This window comes from Fundulus heteroclitus, unplaced genomic scaffold, assembly GCF_011125445.2.
Source record: "Fundulus heteroclitus isolate FHET01 unplaced genomic scaffold, MU-UCD_Fhet_4.1 scaffold_115, whole genome shotgun sequence".
NCBI classification, from domain to species: Eukaryota; Metazoa; Chordata; class Actinopteri; order Cyprinodontiformes; family Fundulidae; genus Fundulus; species Fundulus heteroclitus.
Window position 1 is genome coordinate 452118 of NW_023396528.1, and position 24155 is coordinate 476272.

Below are 24155 nucleotides of genomic sequence, written 5' to 3' on the forward strand. Positions count from 1 at the left end.
TCTAATGAGCTGACTGGATATAATATTGATTTTTTTTTTTCACCGCAAGCAGGGGCCTATTTTTGTGATTGCTATTGTACAACAATTCAAATGAACTAGTCAAGACAAATAAAAAGACCATTAATTTCTCTCACAGAATTAGACATTCCCATTCATTTATTTACATAATTTATATTGGAAGAGTGTAACTGCCCCTCCAGCCCCCCCATGAGAAGCAACGAAACCCACGCATGCAAAGTAAAGGCACAAACCTTGACACAAACCCACACAAGCATAATGTATTCATGGCACAACCAAGCTGTATACTTGGTCATTGATTGAGTGCTCCACTTTGGCCAAGACGCTACTTTTCCATTCTTTGCAAACTCACTTGTGCACTTTTTGATACCAGATCCTTTCTTCACAGCATGCCGACTAAGCTTGCACTGGAAATTGTTCTCCCAGAACTCTGCAAACCAGATGTTCCTTCTGTTGTTCTCTAAGGTTCGGCTGATGAAGTACCGATCGAAACCTGAAAGCAATAACAAGCATTAGAAAGGGTATTTTTTCCCTTAACACTCAACTAATACTTTGGTAATACTTACACTATGTAAAATAAGTAAATAATATAGTAAAAATAACCAAAAGAAAGGTTCATCAAGAAAAACAGTAGACTTTGCCCTGTGGCATATTACCCACAGCAACTACGGGTTTGTTTTGAGAAGGGATGTTTGATTTCTCTAATTTTATCTCTTTTTTTCTCTCAAACTACAGCATTTGAACCAGAAATTGACATAAGCAAAAGGTCAAAATTCACTTAGGGGGCAGAGAATTTAAGTAAGGAGGGTTTGTAGATTTTTCCAGAAGCCATAAACTTTAAACTAAAAAAGAAAGCCATACATATTCTTTCAAGCTCCTTTCAAGCGCTTCAGAAAAAGATTTGTTGAATTTGTGAGACTAAGCTAGGTGTTTGGTGCACACGTTTTCGTAATAAACTCAGTCTCACTTATTAAAAATACGTTATTCTATATACATAACAATAAAATGAGTAGGAAACGTTTTATTATCCAATAGTTAAAAGACAGGATTAATTTGAATGCATGCCTAACATGTCTTAAGAAAATAAATCATAAAATATTCCCATTTGAAAGAATGTTAAATGAACAAATGTTGAAAAGACAGGCTTGAATTTGAAAATGTACTTTTTACATATGTACTGTACCTAATTTCTTTCAAATAGAAATATCTCCTTCTTGAAAAGTAGTCATGAAAACCAAGCTCTAAAGTCAAGTTCAGTGTTATGGTTGGGGTTCACTGTGACAGTGGGAATACCTTTGATGGACTGTCGTTTCGGTAGGATGGTAACAGCACCTTCTGCCATTTCTTCCTGGTTCAGGATTGGAGCAATTTTGGATCCCCAGCTATCCGAACCTACCCAGATGAAATGACCTGTTTGATTGGCTCTTTTAGCTGCTTGAAGGAGGCGCCTGTTGGATAGAGCAGAAAACAAATGAAATATAGTGTTTTTTTTATTATTATTTGCTATTGTCTAATACTTGGCAGCACGTTTGCAACATACAGCAAGAAGATTCTGAGTTCTTTCTGCAATTGTGTTCTGTTGCTTTTTCAAGCGCATGCTTGAACTCACATACAGTAAAACTGCAAGGAAAATGTGAACCTAGATAAAATGCTTTATATGGTGTGGTGTCCAAAGTCAGTCATCAAAGGCCGGTATGCTGCATGTTTTAGTTCAACACATGTGAATCCAATGATCGTCCATTTGCAGGCCTCTGCAGAACTTAATGACATGCTGAGGAGGAAGTTGGAGCCTTTGAATCTGCTGTGTTGGAGCAGAGGCACTTCTAAAACTGGCAGGACACCAGCCCTTGAGGACTGGAGCTGGACACGCGTACTGCAAGATGGATTGTAGCTGCCATGCAGCTTGGTCCTTGACATGTATACTGCCAGTAGAATGTGTTAACGAAGAACTGGAATTTAAATGCACTTATTGTGGTTTAAGCAGAATCACACCGTAACACATTGAGCTTCATGCTTAGTGCCAATGAAGAATGTTAAGGGCAGATAACAGGCTTTGCTGTAGCTGTTTATTCAATTATGTTCAGGAAGGGAACTATTATAAGTAAACAGAGCAATTTGATATGTCAAATATTACCCTTACATTGCTTTAACAATGCATGATAAAACAAAGGTGTATGTTTGGCGTCACTTTTTACCCTTCACAATTTCTGCTGCTTTTCCATGGTAAAAATAAATGACCATGCACAGGAACAAATTTTAAAAAGGGCTGAGGTAAATATAAGTGTTTTCAATTGGTTACTCTTTCTTTTTTCCATTACAATTCAGTGATCTTGGTTTTAACTTTTCTACAGGTTTTTCTACAGTTAACTTAATACCTGAATGGATTGTAAATTATTCATGTCTGCTTACATCCATTTATTTTAGAAAGAGAGAGTAAATCCAAAGTAATCATGTTGAAATATTTCACAACAATTTTCTTCTGAGTCCTTCTTCAAAATAGACATAAACCCCTTGATCAGGAACAGCTTTTGAGGTGACTTATAATACAAACGCTAACTTTTAAGTGATCTTAGCTTGGAGTGTAACTACTGTAGAAAAGTCAAAAGCTTTGGCTGCAGAACACTACGTTGTAATCCTGATCAGAGCACTCCTCTTTTCTTGATTCAAACGAAAGAAAACAACCCGCACCCATCATCAAGATCCCTTTATAATAGGATCCAATGGCACTTTTTCAAGAACTTTGGTGGGACTTTATTAAAGTTATAAAGTATGATTAAAGTGACATATTTATTGCTTATAGTTTTGCTCAAAATCATTGGGTTTATTTTTCATAGGAGTCTCTTTAGCGCACTCAGCAGCTGGAAAAGATATCGTTCAACACTCCTGCAGTAGGAATGACCCTTTCAGTTACATTAGCGTATTTGTGGAAAGTGCCGTAAGATAAAACATTTTCTAGTTAAATAGTTGAGATGCCTTGAATAGGGAAATTTATGTTGGGATGTAAACAACATTTTTTCAAATGCAATCCAAAACATCAGTAATACACCAAAGTCAAGTCAAGACTTTAAGTGAAAAATGACCCTAAAAACTCTGCTGGAAATGTGACGAACCTTTACTTACAGCTCAAACATTCTTTTCCATGTTGTCTTGTGTAGAAGTTAGACAGTTTTAATGCCACCAAAGTGAACATCTTTTCAGTACTATATGTGATCTTGGCATGCAGACAATTGATAGTTGATGCATAAGTCAAAGATTACTGGTTATGAAGGGAGCTACAGGAAAAGACCATGTCACAAATTTGTATCACTGTGCAACTTTGTAGTTTTTTATTCATCGATGTCCCGCCTCTGTGGTGCAGTTTGTAATAAATGCATTGATTTATTTATTACTGTGGGCATTTGGTTCCTATCGAAAGTGCTATCGAAACAGGATTTCACTAGCAGCTCTAACTTAATTACGTAAATGAATATGACAGCAGGTTTGCAATTTTTACACTTCTTACTTTTGTAAGCTTCAGAAATCCTACAGCCACACTAGATTATAAATAACAGAGGTTATACAACTAAATCAATTTATACACAGAGTATACAAAGACAGGCTTTTTATCATTCATGTCTGACTTTAAATCATATTGAATGTTTCTTGTTTTAGGTCAGTTTAGACAAATGAGATTACCAAAACATTTTTTATTTGCTAAATGCCATCACAAAGAAAAATACTTTTTAGCTTTGGTAAAACTTTCTACAAAGACAGAACGTTATACACACTTCCTTTGTATTTTGATACTGCATGACTTGGATTCAAGTTTTTGGGTATTCTTCCAAAACGTCTCACTGTTAGCTGAAATGTACGCCCATTGAATTGCATTCATATTTTCAGTTCTGATCACTCATTTTTTACAGGCCTGGGATTATATATTTCTGGGATTTGTAAACCCATTCTAAAACAATGACTTTGTTGTCATAGATTCACAGTGTATTTAGTTTAGTCCCATGCTTTGGATAAATGTACATCTGGAAAACCCACTCGTGCCCAAGTTTTACCTTCCTGTCTTGTGTCTGGAATGTTGCTTTAATATTTTGTCACAATATTGTCCATAAATTTTATAAAGTGCTCCAAACGCTCCTACAGCATAAACCCACACAACATGATGCTGCCACCCCCTGTACTTAAAATACAAGTTTGAAGTGCTGTCTCAAACATCCACCTTTAATCCTCCAATTTAAACATAATTTAAATGTTGTCAGTCTTATAAGCTGCAAGAAGTTCACAAAGCCACATGGTCTTATAGCTTTCTGGAAAACTTTAAAGGTATAACAAGCTCACCGAATGAAAAAATGTTCCCTTACTCATTAATCTGGCATTTGAAAAATAAATCTTAAATTGATAATCTTAAGTGGCCTAAAACAAGAAAATGTAGTGTAATTTCATGTCACAGTAAGAGAGAAAAGGTTGCCTTTTTACACAGTGGATTGAATTGATTTATTTAGTTTTCTTTTAATACTTAAAAAAAGCTGTATATTTTGGACTCTCCTAATATAGGTCAGCGTTTTCTTCCGATGTATGGGATTTTTAGGTCATTAAGCCATTGCATGGTCACTCTGAGCTCAAAGTGAGCACGGTCATGCTGTACTGTGATCCCTTTGGCTTTCTGTAATTACTATATATCCAGCCTATTACCCGTTATCAGGACAGGCTTAAGTCAGTGAGCACAGGGACTTCTGACCCAGACATCATCAAGAGACTACCCTAGTCACTGCCCACTTCTGCAACATATAGACTGACCTACAAACTGTTAGGAAGTATTTTCCTCTAAAAACAGTGCTGTATGAGGTTTAAAAATAAGCTTTTTTATTATTAACTTTTAGGATTATCCTCTTAGATGTTGGATAATGTATGCTTGCTGATATATTCTTGCTGCAGAAAAGAAAAACAAAACAATGAATGTTACTTGTGTCTCAACTATGGGTTGAGAACCATAGTTGGCTAAAAAGATTACAAAATGCTTTAAAGTACATGGATAGAATACTAATTTTAGGCAAAGGATAGATGCTCTAAGAAATTATGTAGAGAATTGACTTTTCCAAAGGCAACAAGTTATTTTTTTAATATATGCTTTCAAAAAGCATAGAATACAGATTATCATGTTCATCTGCCTTAAAATCATGCTTAATTGGAGTAAGGTCAACTAAATACACAAGCTCAATACAATTTAGTCAGACATTAAGCAAACAGTACTTTTCAGAAAGCTCACATTTCTGCAGTAAATCAAAATCAGAACCAGAATGAACTTGATTCGCCAAGTTTGTGGGTACAAACAAGGAATCTGACTTAGGATTCAACACTTGTATCATGAATAAAATCGACAGACAAGCAGAGCAGCAACTACAATCTATTACAAAAATTAAGATTTTTTTGTAGAGACTGATGCAATATCCAAATTTTAAATGTCATGCTTGCATAGCTGTAAGCAAAATGTTATCACAATTGACAGAAACAATGGCTTGGAAATAGAAGTTTGTGTGTAGTTAATATTTACTAGTAAGTATTTTACCTAGGGAATTGAGTTACCGAAATAAATTAGCTTGTTAATATTATTCAAATTTATTGGATGATGTATTCTGAAAGGGTTTAATCCCAACTCCCTGTTTTAGTCCGTGAGACAGAGACCCTGTCTACTTTTAACTCTCTGCTTAAAACTTTCCTTTTTGACAAACCTTATAGTTAGAGTGTTTTAGGTTTTCCCGAGCTATCTCTGTAGTTTTGCTGCTATAGGCTTAGGCTGCTAAAGATCTATTTTTCTCACACTGCTGAGTTCTTCTACTATTCTCCAATTTTGCATTATTTTATGTTATTTCAATGTTTAACTTTATGTTCTCTCTGTCTTTTTTCTCTCGCCATAGTAGGTACACCTAGTGTGATATTCTGTTAGCTATGACACCATCCAGGGAGGCAGATCATCTGCTGTTACTCTTTCTAGCATAGAAAGAATTTGTGGATCAATGTGTGCTTCTGTGCTTTTTGTGTCTCTGCTCTGTCTTCTCTAACCCCCAGTTGATTGAGCCAGATGGCCATTCACACTGAGCCTGATTCTGCTGGAGGTTTTTCTTCCTGTTAAAGAGGAGTTTTCCTTACTACTGTCGCTTCATGCATGCTCGGTATGAGGGATTGCTGCAAATCCATTGACAATGCAACGACTGTCACTGTAGCTCTACGCTCTTTCATGAGGAGTGAATGCTGCTTGTCAAGACTTGATGCGATCTGCTGGGTTTCCTTCTGTAGTAGTTTTAATTTGAGAGTATTCAGGAAGTATCCAGTAATTGTTAACTTATAAAAAGACAGTCATTATCTTAATCAATAGTACATTGGTATTTACTCTTGACTTTACTAACCTAATGTCATCCTCGTTGGCAAAGATGATAACCACTCGAGCGTTAGGGTTCTCACTCAGCCGGTGAATGATCTTGTCGAACTCTCCAACTCTTGGTTCACGTGGGATTTTGACTGACTGTGATATGCACAATCCACCTAAACGGAAGAAAGAGAACACAATTACAAGTTAAAAGACTATCTTTAGATGAAATAGTAGTGAATTCAATTTGAAATTAATGATTAATATTACCACCAGAACAGCTCATAGTCTGTTTGCATATTTACAAACAGCCTATGAATTTCATAGGTTATTGGATAAAGAATTATTACATGCTATGACATGCTGATAACTATTTGCAGACCTTTAGCTTCCCAGGGAGTGTTGGCTTGGACATTCAAGCAAATTGCACAGTTTTTTTATTTGGAACATTTTAATTTTTGCTAATGACTATTTGCAAACTTTTTAAAGTTCCCCAGAAAGGTGCGTCTGATAAATTCATGCAGTGGCACAGTGGCTTCCATCGTTGTGTAAAGTAGCTAATGCTGTCTATTTCTGATTTGAAGATCTAAATCAGATGCTGGGGACTATTTGCATGGTTTGAGCTTCTCTAGAGTGCTGAAGGTGCATTCAGCCAGAAAATTATGTCTTGATGTGTCTGTGTGTTATGTGTGAATTCTGACCCGGTGTCTCACCAAAATTGCATTATTACATAATAACAATAAAGACTCTTGATTCTTTTACGCCAGTATTTTGTCTTCCCCAAGTATATTTTTTGTAATAGTGTTGCCATATTCACACCACAACTAAACCTACGGCCACTGTAGGCTGTGGTGTAATCGCATAAGCTGAGTACTCCTGTTATCGGTGGTTGCAGCACTTCTGCCAGCAAGATTTTTCAAACACATAAGATGCTTTTATTTCTCAATATACATACAAGATACATACAATGGAATTTCATAGATCTGATGAAGGGTTAGCATGAGCTGCTGGGACTGAGCCACCACTAATGGTCGAGTAAATTGGATGGTTTAGGCCTCGCCAGCTATTCCCACCCTTAACTCAGATCAACTTCTGTCGCTCACGAAGCAAGCTGGAAAGGCTGCTGCCGAAACAGAGATCTCTGAAAATATCGGAGCACTTTTACAAGTAAGCGATATCTTGATAAACCTAGCAATTTTTTTTTGTTTTTTACAAGTAAGCGATATCTTGATAAACCTAGCAATTTTTTTTTGTTTTACACAACTGCTTTCTCACCTAAATATATCATAAAAGTTTATTTTTGTCACAGAAAGTGTCCCTGCTTCCATTTGAACAATCAGCTTCAAATATAAATCACTCATGGCCACAAATGAAAATCCTGACCCATCCTTAAAATCCTGGGGGGGGGGGGACACATTTGTTGGCTGCATTTGGAGGGACTGTTGAATTTGGACAGTCTTTGTCACGTCACTGTAACATTGTTGGCCCACAAATGTGGCCTCCAAAAGACGCATCCCCTGAATTTGTATATTGTTAATAAATGCATTATAGACATGTGCACTTAATGGGAACAGACTTGTCCAAATGAAACATTTTCTACGTCAACAAGACCCAGTCTCCATACTATGCAGCTAAATAAAAAAAAAAAAGAGCAAAAACAGCACCTACCCAGAAAAGATACACATCAGTCAGAGTGGAACACGATCCTACCCACACAAGCAACCTTTTAAATCAGTGGTCTTAAACTCAAGTCCTCGAGGGCCAGTGTCCAGCAACTTTTAGATGTGTTCCTTGGCCTAGACACCTGAAATCAAATGGTTAAACTACCTCACTAGCATGCAGTCAGGCTCTACAGAGCTCTGCTAATGAGCGCACATTGAAGTCAGATGTATTGAAGTAGAGATGCATCTAAAAGTTGCAGGACACCAGCCCTTGAGGACTGGTGTTTGAGACCACTGTTTTAAATGAAACCCCACATATCACCGCTCAGAGTGCAAAACTCAATGAACCAGCCACCAAAGAAGAGGAAAAAATAAGACTTATTTCAGAACGCCAAAACATAAATTCAGTCTTTGCTATTTTATAGTTGCAGTCCGTGTTAGAGTATTCCCCTTCCTTCCTGTAAAAAAATCTCCCCACCTCACACTGATGGGATTCCTGAAGGTCTTCAGATTTTATTTCTTTCCTAGATACCATGTAGAAACATGTGATGCTACATTCTCTCGCTTTACATCAAATGCATTTCCCTTGATGTGATTCCAGTGTGATTTTGGCTGCATGATTTTTATAAACACCCCTGGATTCATTAGTTCAGGTGGTTCGATGTACGTCTCAGTCATCCACATTGGCAAATGGGATCCTCAGAAACTGCCCTACGCAACTTAAAATGTCTAACTGGCTCCCTGAACGCTTTTAAGGACGGGGCACAGAGTTACGCAGAGTGGTTTTTCTGCTGTGCTTCAGCTCTTTTGACATCTTTTACAACATGAGAGCAGAATGGCAGGCAAGTTTTTCACTCCTGAGGAATTACTGGATATGTTGCCAACTGAGAGCGAAGCCAGTCTGTGTCTTGTCAACTCTTTTGTATTCAGTCATACCATTCTCCTCTGACCTATGACTTCAATAAAGCATCTTTGTACACCAGCCACCAATGAATGAATATAGTATATATTGTATTTTTCTGACCATTTCCAGCAAACATGAAAGATGATTGTCTATGAAAGTCCTAGTAAGTCCTAGTATAGTAAGTTTTTTTCTTTTTTTTAAATGCTTAGAGCAGCCAATCTGGCAACCTGCACCTCCAGCACAGGATCTAGGGGTCATCCAAGCCTTCCTGATGAGCCTACCTAACTACTTCCTCTCAACAGTATGCCACAATGAACGTCTTTAGAAGGGCCCCTTGCACTCCAACTGATATCAGTCCCTTTAGCAAAGTAAATCTGCTTTGATGCTTCCTATAAGGAGCATCAGTGTTGGGACTCCAGTCCAGTTTATTGTTTGGTGAACACATGGTTACTTATGAGCCAAAGAATATCCCCCGCTAGCTCCTTGGCTTCCTCCACATTGATCAGGAGATGGTTCCCCTGGCATCAGTCCGCAAAATCCTGTATCTACTGTACTCTGAGTCATCTTTGACGAGGCCGACTATAGTGGTCATCAGAACTTCTGAAGATGGCAATCCGGGGAACTGATGGGGAAGTCTACAGAGTAGAGGGTGAACAGGAACAGTGCCATCAAAGTTCCCCACAGGGTCCCAGTACTGCAGACCCGTCTATCTGAGACACAGCCCTGTGTAATTAAATACTGTTACCGTCCATCAGGATACTCCAGTATTTACTAGGATGGATTTTGATCCACTCCTGACAGCTTCTGCGTGTCCCTCAAGCTGAAGCTGTCTGATATCACTCATGGTATTAAAAGCACTGGAAGAAAGAAAAAGACAAAGAACATGATCCTCACAGTGCTTCCAGGCTTTTTAGGTGGGTCAGAGCTCAGTGCAGAGCATCTCTTTGATAGTTAAGTGCCCAGAGTTACACAATCCAATCTTCACAAACATAGCCAGAACCCCTCCTCTCATCTTGCCACTCTTCTTGGTTCTGTCGGTCCAGAATAAATAAATAAATATCCATGTTTATGTGTTTGTCCATGTTAGCACAGTTACCCATGGCAGGATAAAGGGACAGTGTGTTATTCATTTAAAAAAATGTATTAGTAAAGTATTGCTTTCATGAATACATATTCTGCCAAGTTATAATAACAATCACATCAAAAATTAAAGTGCCTCATAGCTTAAAATTAGTTTTTTATAAATATTTCGGTGGTGGTGCAGCCAATGGAAGACACCATGTCGTGTCACCATTTTTGATGACAGTAGCTGAAAAGTGACAAACCCCCTTTTCACCGTAGCTATTAGCTATTAGCGGTAGCTTGATATCAGATACATGGAAGACATACATGTTGATATTTTCACATTTATAACACTCCATAGCTTTTGTAGTAGTTACTACGTGCCTAATGGCAATGCTGTTTGTAATTAATTCAACGCACCACTGAATGGATGTAAATCTTACACACTAAAGCTTTAACCAAGCTCCTCTCACTATAAGCTCATTAATACCAGATAAGCACCACCAATGCAACCACTTTGTTGGGAAAGGATCCCATAATTCAAATGATGATGGACAGAATGACAGGTCTCTGCCTTCTCCGGTTTTAATGGCCAACACTGGCGTGGGTCCTGCATCTCTTCCTTCTCCTCTTCAAAAGTAACTTTTTATCTGACAAATGAGCCTCATTAGAATTCAGATTCTAATTATGAATATGACTGTAGAAGTGTCATGGGTTGCTGCCGTGTGGCTGGATGATCCACTGTCAGAGCTGGGTAGTAACTAGTTACATTCACTCAGTTACATTTACTTGAGTAACTTTTTGAAAAAAATGTACTTCTAGGAGTAGTTTTACTGCACTGTACTTCTAACTTTTACTTGAGTAAATATTATGAAGAAGTATTGCTACTTTTGAGTAAAGGTTTTGGCTATCTATGCACTGAGTAACTTCACTGAATAAAGGACAAACTTGCACTAAAGAGACACACATCTACAGTTTATATTAAAGTGAGACTTATTTGCACACAAACTTTGTTGTTTTTATGGTATTTCTATCTGCTAAGCTCATCGATCCATTTACAGGTCAAGTGACATTACAGTAAACAGTACATATTGTTATTGGAAGTATTTTGCACTGTCCTAATTTACTGTATATACATTAAACGCTTGGTTTAAACACTTAACAAAGTTTAAAAACATTGTTTAGAAAAGTGTTTCTTCTGCCTGAATTTGGTAGTAATTGTTCTTTTTTTATGTTAGTTGTTAAATACCAGAATTTAGACATAATTTAATATTTTTGCCTAACTGATTACATCATTTTTAAATGTTAAATCAGTTGTTATAAATATTTTCTCAGTACTGAGGTAGCCTTCTTACCAAATACTTTTTTACTCTTACTAGAGTAATTTCTTTTTCAGGTACATTTTACTTTGACTTGAATAAAAAATATGTTGAAGTAGTGCCACTCTTACTTGAGAAAAACTTTTGCCTACTCTATCTACCTCTATCTACTGTACTAACAAAAATATCAACTGAACAAGAGTATATATTATAATATATTATAATATTGTAACTGCTTGATGTACTTCTGTCATATTGAATTTGTTTAAAATACCTATATTAATCAATGCGTGTAGGTGTAATATTACACCGCATGAGTGATGCAGGGGGTTAGAAATATCTTCTCCGACAAAACGGTCTAATTAGGCAATTATGCATCCGATTAACTCAAATTACTGACCCATCATGAAGTCCTAGAAAATCTTGATCATATAACTTACTATTGAAGTCTTTTAAAAGCCTCTGTAAAATAGTAAAATTTAAAAGTGGTTTTATTTATCTCTTCTGGCATTATTCCTGTCACACTAATTATTGATTTTTGTTGAACTACAGTTGGCAGTGCAATTCTAAATTCTGTTTCTTGCCTATTAATTTCACAAAACCTTGAAAGCGTGCCAGAAATTAATACATCGAATATGTATTACTTAAGATCTAACTAGTGAGTTAATAACTTTGTGGGAATGCTGTGTCCCATGGTAAAAAAATATATATTTTCAGCATTGACATGGAAAGTAACACAGTGCATCCCATGATTATCACCGAGCAATGACTATTTAATTCCTGACGGAACTTTTCAACAGAGCTGTCTTGTCATGCTGCCAAATTCCAGAGAGAAATATGCATGATAATGTATTGTCCTCTCACAGCTCTGCAGAAAGGCCCAATGAGGAACCATTGCAGGAATAATACGCTTTAGTCCAGTTCAAAGCAGCCAGATTACAGCATAGACAAGGTCAGTGTCTAAGTTGGAAAACTCAAAATATGAGTAAAGTATAGTAAGTTCCATTAAACGAACAATAGTGTTGCACTTCTTCGCTTCTGGGAACAAAAGGTCCTTCCCAGTTAAGTCAGTGAGTCGCTTTAGTCAGTGACCTGCACTATTGTTCTGACTCTACACTGAATCAATTTAATCATGTTTTCTTTTTTTCTTCAAATACCCTGCATCTCTAGTGGAACAGCGAATGTTCCACTAGAGATGATCTTCTGAAAGGCACAGTGTTTAGGTTTCTTGTGGTCATGCATGTCACAAGTACAAAGTGACATTTTTTATATGTGTGCACTTGGCTAGTTAATGGATTAGCAGTTCCTTCATTGAAGAAATACATCCAATGTGAGTGTACTGGCCCATGTCAACTGTTTTGTTGTTGGGGGTGTTTCTGTGTGTACTGTGGCAACATCTCGTTTTAATTGTGTTAGGGTATACAATATAGGGTTAATGATTAGTTATTCCATTTGGAATTATAAAAAAGGTTATTAATATTTACTGGTGGCTAACAAGACTGAGTTTCTTAACTGGTTAAACAACCATAATTTATGGTAAATAAGGTTAATAATTGCTAATTATTAAACCCAATTGCTAGTTATAATCATTAAAGGCTAGTAGCTTTTAATCACGACCATTTGGAAACATTTTCCGTTGTCACTTGCCTTTGACTAAAATTACATTATTAATTATAACATCCAATTATAATTAATATAATTGCACAACAGAATCACTAGAGCTACTGTTGCCATCAGGTTTGTGCAGTCCCCTCATTTCTCTAAATATTTTCACTAAACTAGATTATATGTAATTTAACTCAATCTGATTGAATGATTGGATTGGACTAATGTGGATTGAATTTAGGCTACACCAGATTCAGAATAGTTTTATAGGAACTGGGACTGTTTTTCTTTTAGGCGGCTTGAGATTTGAGTGTTGAGATGGTGCAACATAAATAAGCTAATGATATTAAATCAACCGATATAATGTAATTGTATTGTAGTCCAGTTAATCCTGCATTACAATAAACAATTAAAGTTTCTCTCCACACCCAATATGTTCCTAATCTTATCTGTTTTCATACTTTACACTTGCTATTTTTTACGCTGTTATTTATATGTCACTCTTATTTTGTATTACTGTTATTTTTTATGTTTTGTGTGATTCCTTGTGCATGTCTGTTCGCATTGAAATCTTGGCACAAAAATTTCCTGCAAGATCAATAAAGTTCTTATCTTACCTTAAATATAAGTTATACCGTGTGCTTTTGATTGTGGAGTCTTTGATAAAACTGGAAAGATGTTTATCTGTCTACCTCTCTGTGTCATTACACCACATGGGAAATTTAGCTGCAGCATACTGGCGACTCTGTTCCCAGAAACTCTATCAATCACTCGATTCAATGTGTTTGCCTCACTTGTATGTAAGTCCCCCATTCCCTCAACATCTGCTGCATGGAAGTGGATCACTCATCCTTTTCTTTTTCTCTTTTCTCACACCGCACACAAAACTCACAGCGGTATTGTTTATCCCCTGGTTAGAAAGCCAGCAGAACCAGGGAATATGAAATCTGCCTGTGGGATTTAAAATATTCTAAACAAGCGCCTCTGTGGGACTACTGTTGTAAATATGTTAGTTTAAAGGTAGAAACATTGATTTATTTCAAAACATGCACATTTACCCTCTGCTCATCTAAAACAGGATGTTTAGTAATCTCTTGTGACCTCTGTTACAGAATCACAGTGTGGATGAAACAACACCAGCACCAATATTGTATTACCTTTATTTATTTTCTATTACTATTTGTATCCATCGAGGATTGGCGAAGGGTGTCTTAAACGTCTAATGTTTTAGTTACTTACCTGCAGAAATTTGTAATGCAAATTTATTCTACATTGTCAATATCACACAGTTTTAAGTGAGTTTTAATTGGCCTAATGATAGGTTTTCACATCACATATTTTATTTAAATAACTTTAACAGTGTTTAGTGGTGATGTCTTTTTGAACCTACTTGGTTCATTGGTCATGATATATGAAAATGATCCACTTTGGGTCTTTTTCTACCTTGTTTTTCCTTTTAATACTAAAACTAGGCCAGTTTCCATAACTCTCCAGATTTGCAGCTCTGTGTTCAATTAATCTTAGCATCTGTTCAAAAACGTAACAACTGAGCAGAGCCGGCCCTGACTATAGTCAGTATAGGCAAATGCTAGGGGTTCCACGGATTCATAAGGCCACACTGAGGGTACGTTTTTCTTTTTCATTCATACTAACTGCCCACAACTAATACTAATTTTTAAGCTATTATTTAGTGAACTTACCAAAACCGACTACAACTCATATAAAGCATATTCAACAAGTGCCAAGCAGACAGGGACACTGCTGACATGCACACACCAACCACTCCGCAGTTTGCTTACACGGAAGCTGGAATCATGTCAAAAAGGCCAAAGTTGCTCTGGGATAAAAACAGAAGAAAGGAAGAGGAGGCAAACAGGACAAACCAAAGGTAAATAGGCGTTTGTTAAAAATCAATACATAACATTATGTTGCCAGCTATCGTAATAGGAGCAGAAAGTGGAAAAAGCATAACATTACATGCAGCAAGTGGACTGTTAGCTAAAGCTAGTTTACTTGGGAGGATAACAGAGTAAACATCACTAACTAAAGTGATGGGCTGACTCTCACCTTAGAGGGGGTTAGGAAGTATTCAGGTGTAGAAATAGCCTGAACTTGATGTCCTGCTGCAAAGTACACCATCCACTCTTTGTCTAAGAACACACATCTAGTCTACATCTAGTCTTAAATCACAATATCAATATAATGTTATCCAGCCCTACTTGTTTTACAGTCAATGAATGCAAATTGAGAGGGCACACAATAATTTCGCCTTGGCGCAAAAATAGCTAAGGCCAGCTCTGCGAATGAGAATAAATGGAAAATGGGTCTAACACTTTGGAAAATATTCTCCTTTCCACAACATTATTAATGTTGTATTTCTACAATTTTGGTTGAATTTTAGTAGACAATCAAGAAAAAACATATGAATAAATGTCATGATTTGTGCCCGTCTACTTTCTGCCATCTGCTCTGCTGTAAGCGGTCTGAAGCAGTCAGCTTCATGCCTTGCAGCTGTGTCCTGCACTACATAAGCGCTTCACAGCCACTATCTCCTCGGCAGATTATCATTGACAGCTCTTCCTAGAAAATGTTTGACCTGGCAAGCCAGATTGAAACGAGGCTGCGGTCTCCATTTTGTACATTATTAAATTGGGTCTGCTCCCATCAAAAACATTTGGGAAAAGGAGGGACATTACGCAGAACTTTCTGAGTGTCCTCCGGGCAAAGCGGTACCTGGTACCCACTTATCAAAGGTTGGTTTTAGCCAATCACGGTATCAAATGAAAATGTTGGAAGCAGCAGGTGCCATGAGAAACCACAAGTTACACTAATCAAGGCTTGCTTATTTGGATAGTGACGCTCGTGACAATCGTCAATTCTGACAATACAGAAGTGATAGCACCAGCTACGCGTGCATCTTCCCGTGCAGCCATTTATTTACTTTATTTTTGTTTTATTTTTTTATGTGTACTTTATGGCAGTGTAGCATCAGGGATCGAACAGATTTACTTTCATAAGTAGAGCGTTAATACTTTTTGCCATAGTGCTCCGCTTAACATATGCAAAAGAAACTTTATTAGATATTTCTTTGGGATTATTTCATTATCAATGGACACAGAAATTGAAAGGTAAAAGAGAAAGATGAGACAGAATGTTAAAAGTGAGAAAAGGTGACAAAAATAGAGTAGAGGAAAAACATAGTACAAGATAACAGCAAATAGGCTTAAATCGGAGGCAACCGGACTTTTGCACAGTTCTTTTTGAAAATGTTTTGACACCTATCCAGGAGTCTGTCCACTGTGGTACCTCGCACTCAACACTGAAGACTATAAAAGTGCTAAAACCCTGTGTTACTTTAAATCAAAGTTAATACCCTATTTGTTTAGGGTTGCCTTTGAATGGTAATGTTGAAGTTTGTAGTCCAATTTATTATATAGCTCAAGTACGAGCCATGAGATAAGACAGCCTGTTTGCTGTTGTGAAGACCCAGATAACTGGGAATTTGCACAGGCACAGAGTACAAGATAAGAGTCTGCTTCTACACCTGCTGAGAGAGATACAAGAAGAACAGCAAAACCAACCAAAAATGTATGACAGGTACAAATAACCAACTCCTTGATAATGTCACTGAAAAATACCTAATATTATTTAATACAACATGTATATAGTGACAAGCAAAGCTAATTATAGAGTTTTCCTGTATAGAAGTGAATCTGGACCTGGATCCAAGCAACTGTAGTTGTTTGTGAGAGTTTATCCATAAGAAAAATGCTCAATAGTGCTTGTGAGGAGCCAAAGAGCCGCTCCCCAGAGCGCCAAGGCAGACACTGGATAAACCAGAACCCCAGACACTAGTAAGGGCCCACAGAGCAAAGGTCCCGCCTAAAAACATAATGCTGCAACATGATATGCTGACCCGTTTTCGATCTGTCTCAAATGGTTGAGACGGGACAAGATGTATTCTTTTGCCTTTATGATGAGCATGAGAATTCAGCTTGCAGGCAAAGTTAGTAAATTTCCAGCAGTTTTTCAATACAGGGTTTTTATGTTATTACCTTAATTCTGTCCCCTGTCTCCGTACCTCACATAGCCCTTGGCTAATCCCTACTGATCTTCTGATTTTCTTGACCAAGAAGATATTTCTGTGCCCTGACTCACAATCTTTGCCTTACCTCTTGATTTGTTTGCTGACTTCTGCAAACCTGTGTGTGACCCTTGCTTATTTGTCGGATTATTCACTGTCAAACTTGCCTGACACTACTGCAGTGAGTAAACTTGCTGTATTCCCTGCCAAGCTGCTACCGGCCTATTCCAGCAGAGGGTTCCCCGACTGCCAGCAGGTTTCTTGTTTTAATAAACATTTTAAAATGCAACCAGTTGAATTTGGGGTCCACAGTCTGATTCTTGACAGCAAAATGTAGGCTGAAAACCACACTAAGATTACAATTCATCTTAATCTTTAGAGACAAGAAACTAACCCCAAATCTGTTAAAATGTGATGTTTTTTTATTTTTTTTTTCATTTTTTTTTTTGGGGGGGGATGCAAATTTCTAAATAACATACATTTTCATACAACTTGAATTTTTTATAGCACTTAAAGGTTAAAGACCCCAGGATTGTATTATTTAGCTAAGGCTGCAGGAAAAGCTGACAATAAAGCAGGACAGACCCCCTGTTAAGACCTGACATTAACATTTGTCATGGCTCATTCAACTAAATGTAGACTTCACTAAGCACACAAATTCACACCTGGCATTAATATGCATCACCAGTGACAGGATCACAGCAGCCCACTTTCCATGCAATTAAGCAAATAGCCACATCACAAAGTGATCATCTCCAAAAATTATTTAAAAAAAATAGACATAATCTATCCAGTAATTCTAAGATCAATAAAACCAATGCAAAGTTTTATCTTTGAAGAGAATTCCAACTCGTTTATCAGCACCTTTTTGATTACCCCCTTCAATAGCTGTTTAATCATGTTAAATTAACCAGAAGCAATGCTAATTTTAAAAATATCATTAATAGAAAATACATTTATTTCAACAGATAGATTTCCAGGGATCTACTGTTTGAGGAAAGTAATGTCAGGTCAGTGCATTGTAATTAGTGTGTCCCAGGACAAATTACATCCTGACCGCAAAGTCCAGACACATACATAAATGTACTAACATCATGGTGTTAAACATCAATTATAAACTGAGACAATTAGTGTGTTTACTTTTAGGAACTGATGTATTGCCTTACAATGCTGTGCTGTGGGTGTAAACATGTTTTAGAGAATTGCACAGAATTAAGGATAAGCAATACATTAAAAAAGAAAAACATGAATCCAAAGACTGGGTTCTGTACAGCACTCCCTGTCCTCTTTCATGTCACAGTTCTATTATTATAGTTTGATAGTAGTTTGTTTCACTTTTAAAAACACGCTAAAGTTTTATCGGCAAAAGAAGCTTTTCTTTGACAAACAACTTATTTTTAAAGGGGCAGCAGGGGGAACAAACAACCTGTTTATGGTTCGACCAGTCCGGTCTTTAAAAAGAAGCCAAACATTAGCAGATGTGAAAACTGTAGAAAGGCTTCAGAGCAAAGACAACAACAAGTGAAGAACTGAATTTAAAGTTTGCAAAAACAGTGCAAGGGTTCCTCAGGTCCACTGCCTCAAAACTGTTAATATTTTAACGTGTAAATTTACTATAGAAAGTACCTTGAGACACATTTAAAAACTGATTTCAGAGTTAGTGCTTGTAAATATGTATTATTCATTAGATGTAATTGTAATCGATGTTTTTAAATATAATGTAATGATTTTTGTAACTCATCTGATAACCAGTCACAGTATTCCACAATTTAAGTTAATTTTCCAAAATTAAAGCACAAGCAGTAGCATTTGTAATCTCATTCCCAGAAACTGCTTGTCAATGTGGGAAAACCTACATATTTTGTTCCCAATGCTTAAAGTGCTCTTAATATCTAAGCTACATCTGCAAACCTCCTCTAAAAATATCAAGCTTTACAGACTGCAGTCTCCTCTCTTGAGTCCTTCATTGTCAACCAGTCTCTGCTCTCCTAATTGCTCGGAACACTAATATTCCTTTTCATTTGACACCGTGGGGAAAAGAGGGCTGCCAGAAACATTAAATATACTGTAGCTTTGAGGATAATTGCGGCATAGCTTATTAGTCTGTTGAGCAGTTCTGCAGAGTAGCACACCTACTGGGCGATGTGGTGAAAGTGCAGGTTTATATATAGCTTGCTTATTGTGATGCTATTAGAGCTGCAAGTATACAAGCACATATTCATTTGCAGATGTAGAACAGTGAACCTTCAATCCTTCGACTATTTTAAGCCCTTAATCTAAAAATCATCCCTTTTAGATGTTGAATAATATCTCCCCTGCTGTAAAGCCTTAAGCTCGATGCTTCTAAGGAGACATTCCAGAAAGTACTAAAACACCATATGGTAGATCGTAGAGGCTATCTTGAGGGGACCCATATAGTACTTTGGAATGTCCTTTATTCAGAAAACAATAACAGCCTCACAACACTGTATCTCTACTGGATTTGTAAGATCTGGTCTGGAAATTGTGCATTAATGATATTTCCCATAATCCTGAACTAAATCAGTATTTGTTTGTAGCATCATTACAGTCAGCTGGCAAATGATTGTAACTTCCAAAATAATGGTCACTTAAGACTATATTCAAAATATATAACATTGTTGTGCACCAAAGAACACAGGGTTAAGAGTGCATGCGATGTAAGTGTATTAACCTAGAAACATAAACTGAGTTTTAGATCTGAAGATGATAGGAATTGAGGAGATTAATATTTTCAGTTTGCAATTTAATAGAATATACACTTATTTATTCAAGTTAATCACAAGCCTGAACTAGATTAACTGGATTTTTCACATGTTAGAGAGAGATAAAAAATGGAAGCCTAAATAAAACTGAGAAATAAAACTAGAGACATGCCTGTGCAAATACTCAGTTATCCAGGTCACTGCTGGTAGAATATGCCTAGGAAGATGGGCCTCTGTGTCCTTAAAAACAGCAGTGCACCAACTGCAGATTGCTCAAGTGCAAGCCACCAGAATTTCCAAAGAGTCCTGGATAGGTGTCGAAACGTTTTCAGAAAGAACTGAATGAAAGTCTGGTTCCCTACGATTTAAGCCTGTTTACTATAACTAGAGACCAAAACAAAACTACCCCCTTCTTATGATCACAATAATTTTTTTTCTGTATGGTCTTATGACCATTTGGAGATAAAAATACTGCTATTTGTACATAATCTTTTAGTGTTCCCCAGTTGTAAAATAATTTCTTAGATGACGTAATCAGAAACTGGGTTGATCTGTGCTCCCTTACTGCCACTGCAAGTATTCGTCTGATCTAAATAATTGAATCAAAGTGTCTGCTAAGATTACACATATATATATATTACAAAGAAATACATGGCATCTGGATTCCAGCGTGAGATAAAATTAGAAAAACACACACAAAAAAAAAAAATGGAAGAGGTCCTCTGGGCAGGTTCTTCTTTTCTGAGACTTCTTTGAGAGACTTCATCAGTCTAAAGTCTAAAGGTAGACTCAGCCTCTCATAAGCAGAGCCTTTGCATTGTGGATCATCTAGTTTAAGAGTGACAATCAACACTGGTTGTTCACATGCAAAAGAAGACGGTCAGGCTACCGACCGATCATTAGTATTCCGATGCACACTTGTTGTTTCATGCTTGCAATAATGGCATTATAAGAGGGGGACAATTGAACCCGGAGGCCACCACCCCTGTTTAACGAGGAACCCCCCCCCCCCCCCCTCCTCCACCTATATTATTAAAACGAAGGATTATTAGAGGTGAAACTGAAGAAAGTTTATGTTTTCTAACTGGACTTTGAGGGGGTTGAAGCATGGTCTTTTTCCAAAAAGTGATTGTTTCATAATGCCACAAAACACAACACAGACAGTATTGCCCATCTAAAAAGTCCACGTTGTTAGTCGTTACACTACTTAAGTCCCTAGGAGCAATACACTGAATCCACCCCATGTGAGTGTAAGGTGTTTCATGTCCCCAGCCTCTGTATAGAGCTTTTCACATAAAATGTGTGTCAGGCATCTCCTGTTCCAAAGAGTTAAACACATGAGTGGGCTGTGAGCTCTTATCAGTTTTGTTCTACTTTCAGACTTCACCGCTACTAAAGAAATGACCCCCTCATAGAATTTTAGTGACCTGCACAACATGCCCAGTGTGTTAACGGCACCAAATATTATGCATAAAATTAAATGGTCTAGGTGTGTTTTTGCCCTAATCTACCAACCTGATGGTCACACAAACACAGTCTGTAATTTGTTCTTCACAACCTCAAGCAGCAAAGCCAGCTTATTTCTACATAAGTCAGCTGTGATAATCCTGTGACTATTCCTCTTGGTGGCTTGAGACAGCAGTGAGTTGATTTTTGACATCTTATGCCATCACAGAGACAGCAAAAAAGATGTCTAAATCCTGGCTTTGAGTGTTTTATAACAGAGGCTCCTAATGCTGCAAACACACCTTACGTCAAGACGGTCAGGAATGACAATTTATTTTTAAATTGTCATTTATACAGTATTATCCTGTTGCAATTAATGCACATATAAAGTTATTGCAAATTATCTTATTCCTTCCAATTAGTGACTTAAAATTGGTATCTGGTCCTCTGCTGCCTGAATCAAACAACAATCTTCATAAATACATCTTGTATACAGTCAGTGATGCACCCTATAAATCCGCATACTATCGGAACCACATGGGTGGTTTTCATATTAAAGGGCAGACGATAAATCCCTTCTGTCTGCATATCAGTTCCATTTATCTTTATTATGCCAAGCATCTGTGTCATTTTTCATGTGTATTCAGTCCATTATTTCAAAGAACTGTTCCAGCAGTAAATGTGTTTGTACTCTACATGAGCACATGCAGTGTATTTGAAGTACATTCTAGCCACCAGAAATTTGCCTAAATCACTTTTCTTTTCAACTCTTTTTTTTTTTTTTTTGCACAGCGTGGAAAACTTATAGAGTACTAGCGGAGTGCACAGGTTAAAATCGGGAAGTTGCTTTGGGCTGGCTTGTGTGCTAAGCTCAGGGTTCAGCATTATGTGCTGCTGGGAAAATGAGGCTGAACTGTGTTTAGTGCGAGATTGGTGAGAGTCAAGTTTCTCATCTCAGATATCACCGAGCAGCACATAAACACATGCTCGCTGTCTGGCTTTGCTCCGCTGGAGTAAATATCTATTCTGGATAGAAGATTACTCTTTATATCCAGAGAGCAGAAAAATAGAAAAACCTGCATTGTGTAATGAAATGAATTATGATGCTGTATCTCATTGCAGTAGATGTCACATCGAAGAAAATGGTTATGTGGCTGAAATGTTGTTTTCTGAATCTCCAGTTAGAATGGGCAATATCTAGAAAGCAAATTATTTTGATTTATTTAGTTTAAATAAATCTGTAACAAACCCAGTTACAGCACTAGAATCTATAATGTGATTTAATTTCAATAATTCATATTATTTTATAATATTTTATTTAGTTTTCAACATTCTGTATTACATAGCGTGTCTTCAGACTTAATTTCAGATCAATTAATGATGCATGCCGGCCAGCTGAGAATGGCTTGCGAATTGGTGGCGCCGCGTAGCATTGTACGAGGTAGTGAGGGGCCAGCGGGCAAGTGCTGCCGTGAGACAGCGCGCTAGTCAGCGCGATGCAAACTGCTTTGATTTTATATTCTATACTGACGAAAGGCTGGTTGAGTCAACATGCGTTAATTAGCATGTTAATCAAATTATCGCGTAAGTAGGCTAATTGACTTATTAACGCGAAAATCATCAACGCTTAACTTGCTGGGGCCGAGCCACTAATTTTACTATATATTATTATCGTGGTTGTATGTCCTTTATTTTGTTCTAAAATAATTACCTAAATTAAAAACCTTGCCCAAGGATACTCAGCATAGGTACTTTAATTTAAGATAATGTTATTTGAGTGCCTCTTAGATTCTTTCTTCCAGACCTAAATATGACAGCTGACCATTAGATAGTCTAATCACCAAGACACGTCATTTGAGTTTTATCTTCTTATTCTTCTTTTCAATTCTTCTGGCTTTCATGATCATTCTGAAAGAAAGAAGAGTTGAGTACTGTGTGTATTAAAGGGCCCATATCAAGGTTAACACAAAAAAAAAAAAAAAAAAAAAGCTAGAAAGCAATTTTCCACTTTGCTGTGTAGTCTCTTTATGATGACTTTCAAATATAGTCATGGGGAGATGCCCCGGTGGTAATGAGAAAGATGTTTGCATGGTGATGTGTGAAATTACAGTTGATTAAAGAAGGCAAGAATGCTCTATGCTCTGTGTTTTCTGTTAAAGCAATAACCGATCTTTACTATGAAAATGATCTCAAATAAAACATGTGTTTTAGAATATTTTATTTATTTATTTCATCATTAATTACTGAGATGTATTCTAATTTTGACAAACGTTCTTCCTATTTATGTATCTGTACATAACTACTGTATATTTCAGATAAAAAAATCTAACTGCAAGTCGATGAATAGCAAATGCTGGAAATATAGCAAATATCCTCTGATTATGGAGAATTTGAGCTAAGACAAAATCGTAAAAATAAAACTTTGTTTTGATCCTTTTCCAGAAAACCATTATTTTTTTACCACACAACAATTTTTGTAGAGCCAACTGTAGAGGAAGAGTGCTCAGAGCTGCTTTTTTCTACCTTTTGTGCTCCAGCTTTTCCAAGGGGACACTGAGGTTCCAAGAAGTCAGCACAGACACATGATCTTTTCAGGTTTTTCTGACTCTGACCAGGGGTCTCCCCATAGCAAGACGTGCACAAACTACCTCGCCAGAAGGTTACCTGGAAGGCATATTTAACACCAGTCTGAACAAGCTTTATTTGCTTCTTTTCATGCAGAAAAGCAACCAGTGGCCTTGTGTTGCCTCTGCAGAATGACTAAGCTTCTCCATTCTCCCAAAGGGTCAGCCCAGACTTGGGAAGCTCACCTCAGTGACTTATATTCAGGATCCTGCCACTACACACAGGGCATGACAAATGAAGGGATAAGGATTGAGAGAACATTTATGCAATGAACAACCGCATATTTTTTCAGATGTTTAGCTTGGTCAGGAATAAGAACCTACACATGCTTAAAATTCCTCGATTTGAGACAGCTA

General features: G+C 37.1%; 1 protein-coding gene across 1 annotated transcript in view; it reads right to left on the reverse strand.

The window, feature by feature from the left end:
• grm4 (glutamate receptor, metabotropic 4) overlaps positions 1-24155 on the reverse strand; it is a 205159-nt gene that overhangs the window by 37293 nt on the left and 143711 nt on the right. Inside the window, exons 4-5 of the mRNA XM_036128751.1 lie at positions 1312-1466; positions 371-511 (exon numbers count right to left, since the gene is read on the reverse strand). Of these exons, the coding sequence (XP_035984644.1) occupies positions 371-511; positions 1312-1466 (296 nt within the window). The remainder of the gene's footprint in view (positions 1-370; positions 512-1311; positions 1467-24155) is intronic.